Consider the following 19936-nt stretch of genomic DNA (forward strand, 5'->3'; position numbering starts at 1 on the left):
CTGTCGGTGGAATAGAATGGGGGAGGGAGGGGCTGGCTTTCACAGCCTGGGTCGCTAGGTGGGGTTTCGCTTCTGGCCCCAGCCTGCTGCATGTCACCGGGTCTCCTACCCTGAAGGGACCGGCAGGGAATAGTTGCCGATCAGAGCTGTGGAGGCCGAGGGACCCAGGGCAACCTGGCTACCAAGGCCCCCTGGAACCCTGCAAGGTGTGCAGGAAGAGGGCCAAGCTTCCTGCCTCCTGCTCTCTGCACCTGCACTTTAGCTCCTAAACAATGATCTCAAGCAATTTCCAATTGAAAACAACAGCTTGCACATATTATTTCTGGTCTCTCCTTAAATCCCTATAAATTGGGCTAAAGGAACAGAAAAGGCGAAAAGCGAGATTGCAAAGAAAACAGGAGAGGAGTCCACAGCGGGCTTGTCCGGGCAGGTGTAAGGAGGAGTGTCGACCGACTCAGTGGACCACAGAGACCAGAGCACAGGTGGAGGGCACAGCCCAGAGAGCGAGCTGGCTGAGCCCCCCTCAGAAGCATCCCCACCTCTCAGCCAATGTCAAGAGCAGATGTGTCTGCTGGATTCCCCCCCCCCCCCAGCCCTGCCCTTCCTGAGAGGCCAGGGCAGGCCTTCTCCCCAACCCTGGAGGGAGCTGGCTGTGACCCTGGAGAATTGAAGGCAGACAGGGCTCAGATGGGGGTGCCAGGCGGTGCTGAGAGGAGAGGAAGTGGGAGGGTCTGCACTGAAAACAGGCAAATGTGTGAAAATCCACATTCTGAATGGCCGGAGCTCAGCCTGGGCCTTTTCCCTCCCTGCACACCAGGGGCCTGGAGCCCAGGCCGAGGCTCTAGGGCAGGAGGTAGAAGAATGCCTCTCTGGAGAGAAAGGAAACACTGACGAATACTGGGGCCCCCCAGATGTGACCGGGCCCCCGGCTGATTGTCCTAGAGTCAGTCTAGGAGCGAGAACAGGCTCCTTGACCAGCACGCACACACACGCACCTGCACAGGGCCTCACCTACACACACACACACACACACACACACACACACACAGGCACGCATACAGGCACATACACACATACACACACAGGCATGCACACACACACACGCACACACCTGCACAGGGCCTCACCTACACACAGACACACAGAGGCACACGCACATGCACATACCACACACACACACACACACACACACAGAGCTGCCAATCAACTTTTCAGTCAAACTCTTGAATCTGGGCTCGGCCGTGTGATTGACATTAGCTCAGGGGCAGATCGGCAAATTCCAGAGAGGCAAAGGCTGGAGAACGCCGTGGGTGAGTCCCGAGGACACAGTGAGAATGGGTGGAAGCCACCTGCTGCGGAAGCCACCTGGAGAGAGCAGAGTTGACGGCCTCTCAAGCGGATCTGTGACCAAAAGCGTCAGGCAAGGGCCACGAGGGGACCCCAGGCAGGGCTGACAAAACCCACCCAGCCGAACACAGTGCGCTCTGCCAGCCGGCTCAGGTGGGGCGAAGGCAAGGGGCGGCACGTTCAGTTGCTAAGTTCGTGCACGGTTCACCATGTGACAGTAGAAATGATGCTGCCTTGAAGGCTGCGAGGAAGGTGGCCGTCCCGGGGCGGACGGTTCCAGGTAGGCTCACGCAAGAGTCCAGGTGCTGTGTGGGGACAGGGGTGGAGTGAGCCCGAGCCCCAGGACGGGATATCAGGGCGGTGACAGGGCATTATCACTGTCACGCTGACCAGCCTTCCGGATCGCGGTGACCACAGGCTTTTACAAAAAGTGAGACAGGCCCTTTTGGGGTTCTGAGAACAGGAGCGTCAGACCGGACTGCGTCTCTGTGACACCATTTAACCTGCCCAAGGAGCCTGCGCTGGATCCCCGGGCACTGGCCGCCGAGTCCGGAGGCTGGAGATTTGGTAGGAGTCCCTCCTGTTGGTTGGCATGGATGAGGTTTGCAAACGGATGATGTAATCCTACTGTTCCACCCTCATTTATTATCTGGGGGACATCTGAAGGACTTTGCTCATCGGCTCTTGTTACTTTGAAGTGTGATTTGGTCAGAAAGCCTGGCTAGGTGCTGCCTCTTTTCCTTCACTTCCCAGTTTCCAGAATCATGACTGCATTTCCCATCACCGGCCAAAGATGGCCAGTAAGTTTTTTATTTGACTAACATTGTACACGCATGGATTTTTACCATTTGCTGTGTTTCTGCCCGTCGTAGCTTTTGCTCTCACCGATGCCTACCCGGCACTGTCTTTGGCCAATGGAGGCCTCTTTCGACACATTCCTGAGTCCTGCCGTGACCGCTTCCGTGCTTTCTGGCGCAGGAAGATACCCTCCGCTCATCTCACACATGTTTTCCCCACACCTGAAGTCAGCCATTTCTTCCAGGAGAGAACACTATCTGAGCACTCGTGGCTCTCGATGCCACCAGATGGATCAACCTTTCTAGGTCTTTCCAGTGGTCAGGGCCAGGAAATGCACTGTTTCAAGAGATAACACATCATGAGTTCATACCGATGCTTCCAACATGGGACACTTTTGCCTGATTTGTTTCATTTCATATTTGTATCTCTTTTCTTTTAGGCTGGAGATCTTGACTCCCACGGACGGAAACATACCAGGTGAGGGGGGGGGTTAGCTCACAGGTTCAGAATGACAACAGCAATATTGTTACCAGAAACATGAACGCTGAGGACACCTGAAGTCCTTTTTGCCTTTGCAGTGTATGCCCTTAGAGCTACAAAGTCAACTCCCCATGTTTACAGCCACCTTCAGTGATTCCTGTGCACTGGGGGAGCCCCAGAGATGATACAAAATCAGCTACATTGTCTGATTCTGCTTTCGACTTTTAGAGTTTTTAAAAAAATATTTTTCATTCTGATTTAATTTTTTTATAACTATGCAAAACATCCGTATGATGCCAAAGTCAAATTTATAAAACAAAGTGTATGCAGAAGAACCTGGCTTGTGTCCCAGACCCCGACACCCTGTTCTCTCTCTCCCATTCTATTTATGCCATTTATTTCCACTGTGGTGTTTTATTGAAACGTGGTGTATATCCCAAGACAAAAAAAAACCAAAACAAAAAAACTCATAAGGTGAGTTTGTTGCAAGAACAACTTTGATTTGATCTTAAAGGCACACAAGTGTGTCAAAGGACAACGTTGGCCCACATTACAAGTGAACGTTAACGCTGTCAAGAGCCTGCACGTCCTGGGGAGGGCCCTAGTGTACCCCTTCCAGACCCCAGTCCAGAGGTGGGGGGCGGGGACTCGGGCAGGGCTCCTTTGCAGAGAATGGCCCGGCCTGCACCGGCTGGTCCACACGGGAAGTGACTTATCAGAGGCCACGCTAAACCTGCCAGGGAGCTGAGTAAGGAGGCTCGGGGCAGAGCTCGAGCTCACTTCCAGATCGTGCCACAGCACTGGGGCTCCTGCCTTACTGCACCCGGAAAACAGTGGCTCTAGAACCACCCTGGCATCCGGGGTCTGCTGCCCTGGCAGGGCCACGCCTGCTGTGCTCCCTCCTGAAAACTGATGCTCACACCCAAACTCTAGGCATCCAGGGGACCACACACTGTGCTGCCCAGCAAAGCCAAGCACATCCAGCACCAGACTACAGGACTGGGCAGAGTGGGCGGCCCTCCCCCCCCTACACATGCCACCAGAGTGCTCCTGCAGCCCAGGGCCTGCCAAGGTCGGAGGAAGGTCATCTTGACCTGCCATGCCCCGCGGTTTGAGAAGCAACAGAAGAACGATGGAAGGAGAGTGGGCACCCCCAGCTGCCACATGCACGGGGAGGAAGTGTTGAAATGGTAGAGGCAGAAAGTGTTATCACCAACACTTGTCAGAGGCGCTTCTGAGTGATGTCTCGGGGGACGTTCTTAAGGCCATTTTTAAAACGAGACTCTTGCCTATACGGGATGTGTGGCGTGGACATTAGGTTTCAGCCCTTTGTCAGTGTGCCTCCGGCCTGTCTGGGTTACTGCTGCGATGTAGGCAGATGACTGACTCTTAGACCTGACTTCTAGAAGGTGTTCTGCTGCGGATCACCAGGAGGAGACACAGAGATGGGGGCGGGGGGCGGGGCAGACTCCAAGGGCAGGATCTGCTCTCTCCAGCTTGGGGAGCCTCCAGCGTGGGGAGTCTGTCACGGGGCTGATTTAAGCTGGGCCAACAGGGGGGCCTGGGTCTTCGGCCTCCCCGGGCTTAGTGACACATGGAGTTGGAAAAGGGCAGCAGATCGCTGAGGTCCTGCGGGGAGCCAGGCAGAGGGTCCAAGGCGAGTCTGGGAAGGAGCAGGAAGCCCTGGAAAGCCTGTGCCTCGCCGGCAGGACGCAGGACGGGTGGGAAGCAGGCTTCCCTCTTGGCCTCTTTGGTTCCTCACATTTACTTTCTAAGTTTAGAGAACGATATAGAAAGCCAGATCAACTGCGGGCCTTCCCAGAGCAGGGGAAGGGGCGGTCTGGCGGGGTGGGGCTGCGCGAGCCGACTGGGCAGGACCCTTCAGTCACAGGATCAAGAAGCCAGCGGGTGGGTCAGAAACTGCCAACGGCCACCTCTGTGCGAGGGCCTGAACTTCCCAGGCCTCTGCTCCGCTCACTGCTAGGGAAATGATCCCTTGAGCGGCCCGCGGGTTTCCTAACGCGGTGGTCGCGGCCCGCCCCGCGGCCCAGGAGCCGCGGAGGCCCAGCGCTCCGCCGCCCCGAGTTCAACTTCAATAAAAGGGCCCAGCCCGCCCTTGATCACGCGGCTTGCCTGACAGCCCGGCTCAGGCCCGGGCCTAATTGAGCCCGGGTCACCTGGGAATAGGTTCAAAGGCATCAAAGCCGTAAACCACCTCCAGGCCCGGAGCCAGAGCGGCCTGGCGAACAAAGAGCCCCCCGGACCACTTCAAACGCGCCCGCGCGCGGCGTCCAGATGGCGCGGGGCCGGGGTCCGCGGTGTCGCCCGCCGCGGCCGGGCCCCGCGCTCCCGCCGCCCCGCGCCCTCCTGCCCGCAGGCGCCCGGCGCAGGGGAGGCGGCGCAGCTCCCCACACTGCCCTCCGTCCCCGCGCCGGCGCGCGAAGCAGAAGGGGAGCGCAGAGGCTGGGACCCCGCGCGAGGGGCCTGACGGTCGCGCCCGCCCCGCACCCGGCATCGCGGGCAGGGCCGAGCAGGTGGGCGCGGTGGGCACCGGGCGCTCCCGCAGAGGCTCGCTGCTGCGGCGCTCCAGTGAGAAAGCACTTAGAAGGAGGGTCCGCAAAGGGCGTCGGGGCCGGGGATCCCCAGAAAGTCAGGGTGGGAAACCACAGCGGACACAAAGCCTGGGCAGAGCCGGCGCGCGTGGCCTGATTCCCGCGGCGCGCGCGAGGCCAGCGGCATCTCCGCGGGCTCCCGGGTGTCCGCACGCCCGTAGTCCGGGCGCCGGGACCCCTGGCCGCGCACGTCCTCCACCCCGGGCTGACGGTGAGGGTCGCCGCGCGGACTCGCGGCGCGCCCGAGGGCGGGGGTTGGGCGGCCAAGGAGCGCACAGGCCGGGGCACCCCCGGGGGCTCCCCGCCTGGTCCTCACCTCCTGGGAGCGCCTCTAGGGTAGGACTCGGCTCCCGCGCCCCTCGCGCCCTCGCGCCCCCGGGAGATCCCGCAGCCTCGGCGGAGCCGGATCTGCGCGTTAAGCGGCAGACAAAGCGGGTCCGCGATGCCCAGGGCGCCGGGCGGCCGGAGGGTGGTCGGATCCCGGGGTGGGGGCGCGCGCGGCGCGCGAGAGGGCCCGGCCTCCGGGGTGCCCGCCGCGGCCGGGGCCGAAGGGGGAGGCAAAACTGAAAGTGCCGCGCCGGGGGGCGGGGGCGGCCGGCGAAGGCCCCAGAGCTCGTCCTGCCCCCGGCCGCCGCGGCCAATCAGCGCGCCGCCCTCGCTCCTGACAACTATTTAGCAACCCAGCCCGGCTAGAGTTTCCAAAAAAGTTAGAATAACTTCCTCTCCCGGAGACCTCGGTTTTGCACGAGCCGGCCTTGAAATCAGAGCCTTTCCAGCAGCTCCGGGAGCGTGTGCTCGGCGACCGCGGGCTTGGCCAGCGGCGCGCGCTCGGCGCCCGGCGCCCGCCCCCCCCCGCCCCCCGCCCCGCGCCCCCAGCCCCAAGCGCGCCGGGCGGGCGCCATGGAGGAGGGCTCCAGCTCGCCCGTGTCCCCCGTGGACAGCCTGGGCACCAGCGAGGAGGAGCTCGAGAGGCAGCCCAAGCGCTTCGGCCGGAAGCGGCGCTACAGCAAGAAGTCGAGCGAAGATGGCAGCCCGACCCCGGGCAAGCGCGGCAGGAAGGGCAGCCCGAGCGCGCAGTCCTTCGAGGAGCTGCAGAGCCAGCGCATCCTGGCCAACGTGCGCGAGCGCCAGCGCACCCAGTCGCTGAACGAGGCCTTCGCGGCGCTGCGCAAGATCATCCCCACGCTGCCCTCGGACAAGCTCAGCAAGATCCAGACGCTCAAGCTGGCCGCCAGGTACATAGACTTCCTCTACCAGGTCCTGCAGAGCGACGAGATGGACAATAAGATGGCCAGCTGCAGCTACGTGGCCCACGAGCGCCTCAGCTACGCCTTCTCCGTGTGGCGCATGGAGGGCGCGTGGTCCATGTCGGCCTCCCACTAGCGCCGCGCCACCCACGTCCGGACCCGCGCGCCAGGGTAGGTGCTGCGCGCGCGACCGGCGCCCTCCGCGGCGGGGGTGGGGGTGGGGGTGGGGTGGGGCGGGGAGGGGGTGTGGGGGGGCGGGCGGCCCGTGCCGCCCTCCTCGGGGAGGCCCCGCGGCCCGCGGCCGCGTGCTCGGGGTGCGTGTTGGCTCGCGGCGGCAGATGATGGGGGTCGGCCGGGAAGCTCCCGGGTCCCAGGGGCACCCTTGCGGCCTCTTGCAGACCTCCCCGCTGGGTGTCAGTCGGCGGTGGGGTGGGGTGGCGGCCGGTGACAGGCGTCCTTCCCCATCCTTGGCGCCTGTGGGTGACTGTCGGGGGGGAGAGGGCATCGGAGGAGCCGCGGGCGGGCGGGCGGCCGGCAGGGGCGGAGGGACGGGAAGCCTCTGCCCGGTGCGCCCTGCGGGGCCGAGGCCGCGCGGGAGGCTGCCGGAGCCGGGCTGCGCCGGGCGGCGGCTTCGCCCTCTGCCCGCGGAGCCGCGGGGCGCGTTCGTGGTGCGGACGCGCGGCTCTCGCGGACTTCGGGAGCCCGGCCGGCCGGGAGGGGCGCAGAGCCGCGGGCCGGCGGCCAGGCTGTCCCGGGGAGGGCGGGAGGACGCTGTCCTGCGCCGGCGGCTCCGGGGCCGCTGCGGCGGGACAGCCCGGGGCGGCCCTGCCCGGGAGCGCGGGAGACAGGGCCGGGACCGGGGCGCCGAGACCGCAGCGCCTGGGCCGGGGGCGGCCCTGGACGGGGCGGTGGCGGGCGGGGGGCGGGGGTTCGGAACCCCGTGGCCCGCAGGCAGGTGGAGCCGGGAGCCTCTGGTTCCAGCCTTGAACCTGGAAGAGTCCGGGACGGGGCTCTGCCCGCGCTGCGTCCCGGCCTCGCAGCATCGCGCGACGGGGCCGGGCTGGGAAGCGGGTTTGCGGGAAGGGACAGGCGGAGCGGGCCAGGCCCCGCGCGGGAGGAGGCGGAGGGGACGCAGCCGCCGAGAGCCTTGGAAATTCTGGTTTGCTCCGGAAGAGCGCTCAGGGCGCCCTGCACCGGCTCCCTTTCAGGAGACACCTTGGAAGTCCCTTTAGACCAGCTTAACTCCGGAGGCGCCGTCCTTTCCAGAAGGCTCGGCGAGGCCGGTGGGCATCTCCCTTCCAAAGGACCCTCTTGGGCAATGGGAGGGTGCAAGATGTCTTGGTGAGGGGGAGGGTAGAAATTCTCACTACCTCGTATGCTTCGGTTTCGTGTTCATTGTTCATCTCGCAGTGTTTTTCTAAGTCTCTACTTCACACAGAAGGAATTTAGATTAATCCTGAGCGTGTCCCCGCCAGTGCTCCCAAACATATCTATTTCTTTTTTTATGTGGGTCTCTAATATCTCCAAATGGTTTTGCTGTGGCCACGCAAGGCCGATCCAGCACAGGTGGATTTTTACAAAGTTCTGATTTCTGTGCCACTGAAAATTCTTTTGCTGAAACAGCCCCCTAAGATAACGATTGTTTTGTAGGTTTTTTAAAAAAGGATTTTTAGTGGAGAATAACACGGGTATCTTCTCCTATCTTTGTCAAAAACAGATGGAAAGTTTCTCAATCACGTATTTTTCTAGGGAAGAAAGTTTGGATTGGCTGTGCAGTAAAATGCTACAGGGGGTTAATACATTAATTCTGGGTTCTGCTGCCTAAATTAAGAGCTTCCATTAGCTAATTCCATTTACCCTTTTTACCATCCAGAGTTTGCATCACATCTGAAGAAAGGACAAACAGATGAGGGATGTCATCTTTGTTAAACATACATGCGTAGCTTTGTTTAAGGGAAATGTCAACAGAATTATCATTAAGACTTCCCTCCAGAAAATTATTGAAAGCATATTCCAGGAGACATTACCTTAATGAAAAATTTAGTAAAATCATTTAAAATTCATTTAAAAATAATTACATTCCTCCAACTTAGAGAATCAGACATAGATCACGAGTAAAGATTATGTAAAAATAAAAGGCAGCACCTTGTTCATTAAAAGTGTTGATTTTTTGGGGGGAAAAATGCTTAAAATATAGCAGATAACACATTCAGCTAGAGAGCAAATGATCACATGGGGGCCCATGTATTTTTATTTTTATATACTTGGATGTAACAGGCTAATTCTAGTAAACCAGTTTCTTTAGGGAGATAACCACGCTCTAGGAGAAGAGAAGGGACACGTGTAAATTTTTGATACACTAATGACTATGGATACACCTTGTTTTTACTTAATCAGACTCGTTAGGCAAGCGTTTTTGTATTTTTTGTTTGTTTTTATCACACTGTGAATAGAAATACAATCATGATTGGTTTGATTTCCTGAAAATGTTGCTAAATGACATTTGTCATTTATTTGCAACATTTTTAACTGACAGGGTGTTAGTTATCTGTATCAGCAAACAGTTTCTAGACTTTTCAGTAAATCGCGTGTGATTTTAATGTCTTAACATGAGATGCTTTCACATGTGTCCAGACGAACAGCAGCAACCATAAAAAGCCTAAATTGTCCTTTGATATAAACAGAAGAACACAGAAAATGGTGGAGGGTTCAGCTGGTGCTAATATTTACCCTGGCTTTCTTCTTTGGCCTGGTATTTAAACACACAAATACACACTAAATCAGGTGTCTTTGGACGGTCAGCTGGGTTCATCGAATCGGACAAAACTCAAAAGAAACTTTTAGTATTCTCATTAGAAGCAGGGTCAGAGGCACCTGGCTTGGAGGAAGGGGACGATTAGCAGACCTTTTTCCTATTCTCTGCTTTGTCATTAAAGAAAACATCTTCCCTGACTCGTGCAATACGCAGATTTTCAGTAAGTTACTGTACTCAACAAACTACTTTTTATCCCTGCTCCCTGCCCCCCAAGAACTTGTACTCACTTTGCAGAACAGAGTATGGCCCTCTCACCATCTGAAAAGTGTGTAAGCCTGTTCCTCCCTCTTGGGCACTTCCTTCTTGGAGGTGTTTGTTAACTGCTCTATTTGGAATGCTAACCGATCTCAAAATCAATTCCCCGTGGAGAATGTATGTGCAGAATCCCAGGAGAGCTTTTGATTGATCAGAAGAAGTGGACCGAAAGACTGAGCTCCCAGGAATAGAAGTGATGTTTTGTTATAAAATAGCCATCGGTAAGATGCAGTATAGGGAGGTGACCTCCGAGATGTGGGTATTGTCTAAGTATCTGAAGCTACGCTTTCAACCTTGCCTGATGCATCTGGCCGGAGCGGGGGCTGGTGGGATGGGGCTGTGAGAGTGGCTGCTTGAGGTCGTTTGAAATATAGTATTGTATTGAGGTTTTCTGACAACCATACTGTTTTCAGACAAGTCTTGAGCCCGAAAGGACGGAGTTTCCATCTTCCCTGTTCTACTCTATTCCGGACGGACATTACAGATGCCAGATTCCTCTAGCCTGGCAAAAAGACCATAACGTAAACTCTCTCTGAGCAGAGCGCTATAACTCATAAGTTTAGTTTAAATCTGGGCTTAAAAAAAAAACAAATATTTTAATAAGCCAATTTTAAAGGCTGAACTTTTATGACAGTTTTTAAGCTTAGTATTTATATTAATCTATTCTCACTGGTGTCTTTAAAAACTCCGTGAATGCATGCTGGAATGTCTGTTTATGTATGTGTCTCTTCCTGGGAAAGGATAAATGTGTTGCAGAAAGCAAACCAAATACAAAGTTCTCCACCAGCAAAGAGTTCACGAATGAGGCAATAAAACTCAAAGAAGAGGTGAGTAAGTTACTGTAGCCAAGAAGCAGCCATAAAGGAGAAGGAGAATCTAACCTAAGAGATACAGACAGGATGCATTCAAAAGTAAAGGCCAGATGGAATACTGCAAACAGAAACTCTTTAAAAAGATAATTCCGCATGGTCACCTGAGTGTCCACGTGTGATAAAGTTGCATAGAATGAAACGCACGCACGCACGCACGCACAAGTGCACGTAAAACTGGTGAGATGTGAGTTAAGTCGTGGAAATTGTATTAGTGTCAATTTCCCGGTTGCGATACTCCATTATAGTTTTGCAAGATGTTACCGTTGGGGGAAACTTAAGTAAAGAGTATAAGGGAATTTCTCTGTATTATTCCTTACAACTTCATGTGAATCTACAGTTACCTCAGAATGAAAAGTTTCAAGGAAAGATATTCCACAAGAATTTAAAATTTTTCATATATCCAAACAAGCACATGGAAGGAATTATTATGCCTCGTCTTGGGGTAATAAACTAAAAATGTGGTTTGAGCCCATTTTTTTTCTTGATGTCATTTGCCTGTTGTACTTGTTTTCAGAATGTGTAGAATCCCTGTGTGTTTCCAATGTGGAGTTAAAGGCGGTTCCTTGTAATTCTTAGAGTGGAATCCCGGAAAATCTGAGAGGAGAAATACCAATCAATCCTGGTATTTATTCCTATCCTCAGAAACAAAATATTTTTCAAATAAATTTTATGAAATATTTACCCCAAACGGACCCAGCATTTGCTTTTAAGATACTAAATCTACACTGACATGCGTGAAACACACACATAATTCTAAAGCCCGCGATTTGTAAAAATTATTCACCAAGAGGTGTAGAGATTAAAGTTTTAGTATTTAGAGCCATACACAGAGGAAGAGGAGAGAGAGAGAGAGAGAGAGAGAGAAGGAGAGGGAGAGATCAAACCCTAAACTCAGTCATGGTTGTTTTAAAGTAATATTTGTTTGTTCTAGGAACATATTTTGTGTTTGGTTCAGTGGTAAACCTTCGAACGCAATTTAGTTATATTAAATGTGCCTTAATTTAATGTTTGTTTTGGAATGTGATACAGTGACATTAACGATGTGATTTTCATGCTGATGTAAACTAGGTCACAATGGGATTTTTCTTCAGTGACTACTAAGGGTGGTCTTGCTATAGGAGACTTGAGTCAGAAACTGGGAAAGCCAGCAGGCAGCCTCATGCCGGCACGAGAGAAACTTCTAATGGTTAATTGACGATAGGGTCGTTTTGAACCCAAACAGTGTTTTGCCTGCTGCGAATATCGGTATTGCTTTTCGTGCAGCTCGATGGTTCAGAGTAACAGACACCTGCGATTATGTGTACGAAGCCCGTGGTCGAGGGAGCTCAGCGCGTGGGGTCTGTGGACACTTGGTGCTTAGAACCCGGTTTCCCATCCCGATACGCTTTCTTCTGTTACTTGACTGGGGTGGGGGGGGGGGAATGGAGAGGACCCGGCTTCTCGTGACCTCCTCTATAGAATCGTAACTTTACTTCTCAACTTCTAAGACCAGTACCTTTAAAATTGGCACATCCCCCTCTCTTTCGATCACAATTTCCCCATCAGTGAAATGAAGGGTAACCCAAAGAGCTTTCAGTTCCTGGAAAATACTCTTTCTTTTTAGCTCACATTCGGCCTTTAAAAAAATAGTCATCAGCATCATTGGTGGGGGTGAGGGTGGAAATGGTAAATTTAGTTATGTTGTCTGGCATTAGATTTGTATGTCCCACTGTTTCGTTTTTGACAGAGTTCACATTTGTTTTTCTGAACGTGGAGATCTGGTGTGTGACTGACTCAGGAAAGATTTGGGCAGAAACCTTGGTTTTCATTAACCCTTTGGTGGTGACCAGACATCAAATCCCAACCCCGTAACTGAGGTCTGTGGTCCCACCCTGAGACTTTCCCGAGCACCAGACAGGGCCACTCAGCACAGAACAACTTAGGGCAGGTTTTTAGCCTTTTGCTTCGAGGAGGGAGGAATCGGGAAGGGAAACTTTAGCCGGTTTCCTCCTGGAGGAAAAAAAAATGCCCACATTTTTGTTGTTAATGCTGTTTTACCACTGCTAAGCAAACAAAATGCCACGCTAACTTTTCTCTTACTCTGAGCATGTCTCTTAAGAGATTCAAGACATCTTTTTTTTTTTCTTTTCTTTCTTTCTTTCTTTTTTTTTTTTCCCCTGCTTCCGTGGCAAGTGGGGGCTCCAGAAGGGACAGCTTGTAAAATAAACAAACTCCCTAAAAGAAAACACAGGCCCATAGTTTACAGTCTCTGACTCTGTCTACTGCCACGGTGGATTTCTTTGTGTGTTCTACTTTGATTTAACGTTCTGGAAGTCAGAATGCAAGCAGGCAGCGTCTTCCTTCCAACGAGAGCTCTAGAAATAAAAGATCAAACTGCTATTTCCTTTCCTTGATCTCGGTTCTTAAAGTAGATTTGGCTCGTGAAGGGTGTGCAGGGGGATCAGAAACCAAAAGCCACTTGCGTTGTTTGACTTTGCGGACCCGGGGGTACAGAGTGCCTGTCAGCCAGAGACGTCTGGCTCAGTGGAAGGACCGAAGGCAGGCTGGCCTGCGGGGTTAGGAGGTCCTGCGCCGACTTCCAGGAGGCTGCGTGGACCGAGAATCCCGTCCTTACGAGACCGCCTGTGAGGTGTCTGTCCTTTCTCTGGGATTTAAACGCCTGATTTACTGCAAATTGGGAAGGAAAGGAGGGAGGGGAAGGCGTGATTTTCTGTCTCCAGTTGAGACGTGTTGCCTTCACGTGATTGAGCCCCACAGACCAACAGCATCCTCACCGAAAACGGGTTTTCCCGAATTTAAACTGTTCGCAAACGCGAACCACATAGAACTGGGTCCCTAACTATAATCAAAACTGATTTTCCTCTCTTTTGTGATGTCTGCGTGCGTGGGTGGGAAACCCAGAGAGAAGGATTTGATCCTTTGCACATTTTTTCCTGCCTGGTGAGCACTTCCTCCCCAGCCGTGCCCTTCACCACCCACCCCTACACCCAGCTTTCCTTCTTGTCTTCTTTAGCTGAGGGCTCCTCTGTGTTGTTATTACTGTTATCCGAAGCCCACGTACATTTTCATATTATGATAAGCGATAAAGGGTGAACAGAAAGCCCATCGTCAGGTTCCAGCGACAGCACAACCACAATGGCGAGGAAACACGCCGGGATCGGGCGGTTGTGGGTCTGGGAAGTTTGGTGCAGCTCGTGAACGAGGTCCACCCAGCCCCACCCCCCCACCCCCCCACCCCCCCCCCGCCCGGGCTCGGTGACTCCCTGTCCTTAATTGCCCATCATTACTATTTCCTAAGAAAGCTGCTCCAGTGATTCCAGAAGTGTGCCAGAGATCTGGACCCCAGGAAACCTGATGTATCCTGGTTTTATTTTTTTTTTTTTCTCTCGTGCAACCTGAGTGGCTTCAGCCACCCCAAACCCCCCGGGGACCGCGTGGTGACCCCATGAGCGCACACTGGTGTTTTGTGGCATCGTCAGTAGGGCCGAGGTGGATCTCCGTGCGCACAGAGCTCATCTCTCGTGGAGTTGCTGAGGTGTGAGGAAGGGTCCACACGGTGAAACACTCGGAGGGAAGAATTAACTTAAGGCGATTTTGCTGGATGTTAAATCACTGCCGATTCCAAAGCTCCCCTGTGGACTCCTTTTTGAGGATAGGGATCCTCTCCCACTTCAATAAGCACAAAGTGAGGGCCGTGATGTATGTGCCTGCTGGCTCGTCTCAGGATAGCTCTTATGCTGCGTCCACTTTTGTTTAGTGACATTTCAGAAATGGACGCTTTCCTATAATTTCATCGTTGAGCCATCTGCTCTCCTCGTGGGTCTCCGAAGGCTCCACACACGTGAATCCAGCGTCTCGCGATGTATTAAAGGGAAAAGGGGACGGGGCGACCGAGCGGGTGGAGGCCCCTTGATGAGAAAACGCAAGGCCCGGGCTTGGGTGCCGCGATGCCTCCCCCTGTGCTGCTTGCTGGAGGCGCACGGATCACTTCTTCCCTCCGGGCCCCTCGGGAGGGAGCAGAAAATGCTTTATCAGAATAAACACGCTGCCCGCCTTCCCGGAAAAAGGACGCTTCATTCACACCCAGCAAGGCCACCTCAATTCTTCTGCCTCCACGCCCCAGGCAGGAGGCCACCCAGGCCACAGTGACTTTACAAGTGTTTTCGCCTCTGACTTTGCTCCAGGGGGCGTCAGGAAAGTGCCCGGCCACTGTCACTGGCACGACAGTGCCGTGTGCAGATTCTCCAAACCCATCCCTTGTGGTGTACGTTACTTTTTTGAAAGATGCAGCAAATCTCGTTTACTGCTAGTTCCATAATGTTCCCTTTTCCAGGCAGCACGAGGGGAAGGGCAGTGTGCGCAGACAGAGGGCGAGGCTGGGGTGCCTTTCTGGGTCCCCGGGGCGCCCACCTGCTTTCCCCGGCGTGGTCCTGCACGACGGGAACCAATAACCCGCGCACTGGGAGGCCTTTCCAGCGCCCGTGGCTCCGTGTGACCAGCGTGACTCTGCACGGTGGGTTTTGCGATTTATTGAAGTCACTGTTCCCAGAAGACACCGTATGGAATACTTTCCCTTAGTAAACTCCTCCTGCGTGGCATTTTTCTGTTTGGGGAAATTTTAATTAGGCGGAAACCACAGTCTGTGGCCTCTGTAGGAGCCGGCTGGGCCCCCGAGTTAATCTGTTGGGCAAACCCATTGTCTTGGGTCTAGGGGATCGACGAGACTTTCCTGAAGCTGAACGTGGGGTGGGGGACACTCCCGCTCTCAGCCCGCGGTTGCGCGTGGCCTGGGTGAGGCGTCGCCTCTCCGGGACTCAGTTTCCCTCTATGTGAATGAGGGAGTGAGTTTCTGATGCCCTGCAGCTGTCAGTGTTCTGTGAGTCAGTGTGACCAGGCCACTCCCCGCTGGCTGTACGCCCCCCAGAAATCGAAAGCAGGGTCTCCACCGAAAAACGTGCACGTGTGTGCTCACTGCAGCGCTGCTCGCGAGGGCCGCAAGGTGAAAATAGTACGGGCGTCTGCCGGCTGCGGGGTCAGTAAAATGCGGCTAGCCCCGCGGTGCGATGTTGTTCAGCCGTAAGAAGGAGCGAGACGCCGGCACCTGCTGTAACACGGACGGACCCTGGAAACGCGACGCTGAGTCTCAGAAGTCACGCGCAGGAGACCGAATGTGGTAGGATTCCATCTGGACGAAAGATCCGGAAGAGGCCAAAGTGCATCTGTGGCTTCCAGGGCCCGGAGGAGGGGGCCTGGGACAGAATTGCTTAACGGGTGTGGGATTTCTGTTCGGGGTGATGAAAAAGTTCTAGAAATAGATAGTGATGATGCTTGCACAACAGCGTGAGGGCTGTGCGCTTACTTCCGCTGGACTTTATACTTTAAAATGGTCAAAACGATAAATGTCAATAATGTGTATTTTACAGACCCCAAAATATCCTGTGACACAGACCGTGGGTCTCTCTGGTGACAAGTAGGACTGCGGTGGGGCCAACGCGGGGGAGGGGGGGTGGGGAGGTGTTAAACCTTCAGCTTCTCGCCCCTTTCCAGAGGCGTTATTCGGTTTATCCACGTGATTCTGTGCTCACCACATCATCCTTTCCTCCAAGTTATCCCTGCCTGAAAACGTTTCTCTTTCTCTTTGGAAATCTATTTCCTAATGTGGTCCTAAAAAAAAAAAAAAAAAAATACGTCCAAGAACTCTGATAACACACTTGACATTTCGTTGCCCACGCTTTGGTTTTGGTGGCCCGTCAGTTATCTCTCTGGAAGCCCCTGCATGGACTGAGTCTTCTCACACTTTTGGGGGTGACGGATGGGGAAGGGGTGGCCCCAGCTTGTGCGTTGTTTGCAGTGCACCCAGACGAAAGCAGGGGGCATTTTCCCCATGTGTAGCGGGGCGGGGGGGGGGGCGGTCCATGGACATTTTGACCCATCCAGCAGTGGTCTCCCCGGGCCTGTCGGTGGGTCAGACCATTTCAGGCTCAGAGAGACCCTGGAGAGGTCGATGCTGCCACCAGGGACATGATGATTCCTGAAAAGCGGGGCCTGCGGCTCAGGGCTGCTCCTCTCAGCGAATCCCTCTCCCCCCCCCGGGGCTGGGAATAGAACAAAGGGCGGTGCGTGTGCTCTTGTGCTGTCCCCAGAGACGGTGCAGGCAGGACGGTGGCACGAGGTCATTCCGGCCAATGGGGCGGTGTTTCCTCTCCTTCCTCCCCTGATCCGTCCACCTTGCTGTGTCTCCTGAGCCTGCTGTGCCCTCGGGACCTACGCCGGAGGGAGGGGGCAGCACAGTGGCTTTCCCGGGACTTCCGTGGCCACGATCTAGCTCCGTTTCTTTTTTAAACACTCTCACCTTCATGGTGTTGCACAGTCAGCACTTTGAGACACTCACAGAAACCACAAAGATCGTGTTGGGCTCATGGATTGTTAGCGTCTAGGGAATCCAGGCAGAAGGGCTCAGAACTGGGAGCAGGTCCCAGAGAACCTTCCCAGGAGAGTGGGGTTGCCCAGAGCAAAGGACGGCACTGTCTGTCCATTCCCGGTCCCCTGCCCCACTAGAGGGACGGCCACCAGGGAGGGAGGGAGGGAGAGAGACAGAGAGTCCCCACGTGCTGACAAGGAGGGCTCCAGGGAGAGACAGCAGGAGGGGACCTGGTTGTCCGCACCCCTGGTTGTGCACCTGTCCTGCCAGGAGCCTGGGTCACCTCGAGCCGGCACATGTTATGTCGGGGCCCCCATCCGTCAGCCCCGTGTGGGTTCCCGGCTGCAGAGGGGCCACACTCTGATCTGTCAGCGGGTTACGCACCCTCGCTGTGCACCCAGACCCTCTGCTCTCCTCTCTCCTTCTTCCGAGTACCTGAACAGGAGCCTCGGGCATATCCACATGCACTGCGAGCCTCGGGACACTGGGGCCCGCGCTCCGGTCAGGATAGGGCACAAAGCAGGGGTCTCTGGCCCTTGATTGTGCAGTTGGTTTTCAGACATACCATCCAGGTGAGGTGAACCAAATTTGGTGCCCCTGGGTGAGCAACACACAGACTGCCCCCTCCCTCCCACTCACCTGCCCTTCTTACTGTCCCCAAAGCAGGTCAGGCCTCGGTGTCCCGATGTCCACCCACTCAGCTAACTCCCTGGCCGCATCTGCTGTCGAAGCTAATAGAAAATCAGGCTTCCTGGTGAACCCAAGGGGATGCGTTCACCTTACCCCATCGAAGCCCATGCTTCATGCGGCACCCATCACCTGCAGCGTGTGGCCACAGACGGAGTGCGGTGGGGACACCCAGGTCGCCGTCCCACAGAAGCCAACAGCGAACATTCAGGGGACCTAAGTGACACTCACTAATGGGGACCCCTCACGGCCTCTGCTTCCTGAAGCTGATCGTTCCAAGCGTGGCAAAGCGCAAGATACGAAGGAAAAAATAACCGAGTGAATTAAAATTTGAAATTTTATATATCAAAAAACTACGACAATCAGAAACTTTTCATGAGCCAGGAAGGAAGTACTTACCAATGTGTGGTACAGTGAATCTTACTAGACAAAGAGCCCTTAAAAATCCAAAAGAAAATGGGGCACCTGGGTGGCTCAGTCCATTAAGTGTCCGGCCCTTGATTCTGGCTCAGGTCATGATCTCACGATTCGTGGGATAGAGCCCCACGTTGGGCTCTGTGCTGACCCGCTTGGGATTCTCTCTCTCTGCCTCTCTCTCTGCCCCTGCCTCACTCGTGCTCGCTCACTCACTCTCTCTAAGTAAATAAGTAAATAAATAAACTTAAAAAACCCCAGTGGAAAACAAGGGTCATGATACGAATTTACAAAGTTCAGTTGTCCAGTCAACATATGACAAGTGTTGAACTTCAGCAATAATCCAAGCAATTGAAAATAAGCAGGAGGATACCATTTTTTAATTAATTAATTAATTAATTAATTTAATTACATTGGAAAGATGAGAACCCTCAGCATTAAGGAAAGCGTGAGGCACCAGGCCATCTCGTCTCTGACAGTGAGAAGGTAAATTGTGAAACCTTTGCGAAGAGATTTTGACAATGGATAAGAGAAGATTTAAAATTTGGAAATGCCCTTCGAGACAAGCAAGGCTGCTTTTGGGCATTATCCTGAGCGAACGATGGTCGAATCTGACCAGCAACAAAGAGATTCCTATCAGCTTTGCTAATATTAGTGAGATCCTTCAAATGTCCTGGGAAAAGGGTGAATAAATTGTGGTTCATCCATCCACCGAAACACCACACAGCCAGAAACCTGTGTCTTGTAAGCAAATACTTGGTCATCGAGGGAAACGGCCCCCCAGGGGAGCAGATCCTCTGACCCCAGGTTGCAGAATCAGAGTGTGCGTTTGCATGGGTGCATCTGTCACAAGAGCGAATGCCTCTCGGCCAAAGCGGGACTCAGAGATCTTTCTCTCCTTATTATTCTCATTGGCTTTCCTTCTTTCCCAAATTTTCTGCGAATGCCAGGGTCTTACTCCAAGAAAACGGCGCTTTTTAAAGGCAGAGTCGAGGGTGTGCACAAGCGAGTCGTTGGTCTGGACTCTGCTGACCCCTCCCCTGCGTGCCCATCGCAAAGCCCCGCTCCTGAGGGACCAGCCTCTTGTTACCCTCGCTGGGCCCTCCTCTCAATGTTACAGGTTTGGTGCCACCTGAAGTCACGTAAGAAAAAATAATTATTTTTCTGTCTTCTGCAACCCTCGGCTCAAGACCCTGACCGTTATTTTTATGCAGTGCCTTTAATGGGAGTTTAATTTGATACACTTTTCCAGAACGTATGAATATGGCCCAGCCTGACTCCCTGGAGGAACCTGCAGGTTTGTTTGGGGCAGCAGGGCCGTGTATGGGTTTCCTGCGATGACGGGAATTCGGGAATTCGCTTGTCCTTGTCCTTGCCCCCCCAGTGGTACCCCCCCATTTGCTAACAACACCCTCACTTGTCTTTATCTTGTAAACTCGTCTCCATGTATTTGGGGATGTATGTTCTTAATCACAGACCACTTCAGATGTATAGAAGTAAGTGGGAGAAATACAACGAACTCATGGACTGTTCTCCTAACCCAAACTGGGAGGAGAAATACGACAGAAGCCCCCTTACCTTCTGGAGGCGTTTGTGCTCACTGATGATCGGAATGAGAAGTTAAAACCACTCCCCCCTAGCCCCTGGCCTTCTGTGGTGGCCCGTGAGCGCTCGGGACTGGAGGGGACACCGGTGGGCCAGGGCGCTCGTCCCCCCACCAGCAGGCCCGGTTGTGCAGAGCCCTGCCCGCCCCTAGTGCCTGAATCACACCTCCCCCTCCCTGGGGACCTGACACCAGCCGCGGGTCCCCAGGCACAGCCCCCGGCTCCTGGTTTCGCGTTCCCCTTCGGATCCTCAGCCATAATCTAATTTGCACTAGGCCTGCCTTCTCTCACCCCTGGGCTGCGCTTGAGGCATACTTCTGGCAAGTTCTGGGACCACACTTGCCAGATGACCAAACCCTCTTCAGAAACATGACTGAAATATTT

The 19936-nt window shown here is 54.3% G+C and overlaps 1 protein-coding gene across 3 annotated transcripts in view; it reads left to right on the top strand.

The window, feature by feature from the left end:
* The first annotated feature begins 5929 nt into the window (after positions 1-5929).
* The window catches only part of TWIST2 (twist family bHLH transcription factor 2), a 49426-nt gene continuing 35419 nt past the window's right edge, over positions 5930-19936 (top strand). For 2 of the 3 annotated variants that reach the window (XM_043578349.1, XM_043578350.1), the window contains exon 1: positions 5930-6655. In XM_043578349.1, coding sequence (XP_043434284.1) covers positions 6138-6620 — 483 coding nt within the window. In that variant the 5' untranslated portion in view covers positions 5930-6137 and the 3' untranslated portion in view covers positions 6621-6655. Of the gene's footprint in view, positions 6656-12968; positions 12983-19936 lie in introns of those variants that run through there. The other variant, XM_043578351.1, reaches the window with a different exon arrangement.

Source organism: Prionailurus bengalensis, chromosome C1 (assembly GCF_016509475.1).
Source record: "Prionailurus bengalensis isolate Pbe53 chromosome C1, Fcat_Pben_1.1_paternal_pri, whole genome shotgun sequence".
NCBI lineage: Eukaryota > Metazoa > Chordata > Mammalia > Carnivora > Felidae > Prionailurus > Prionailurus bengalensis.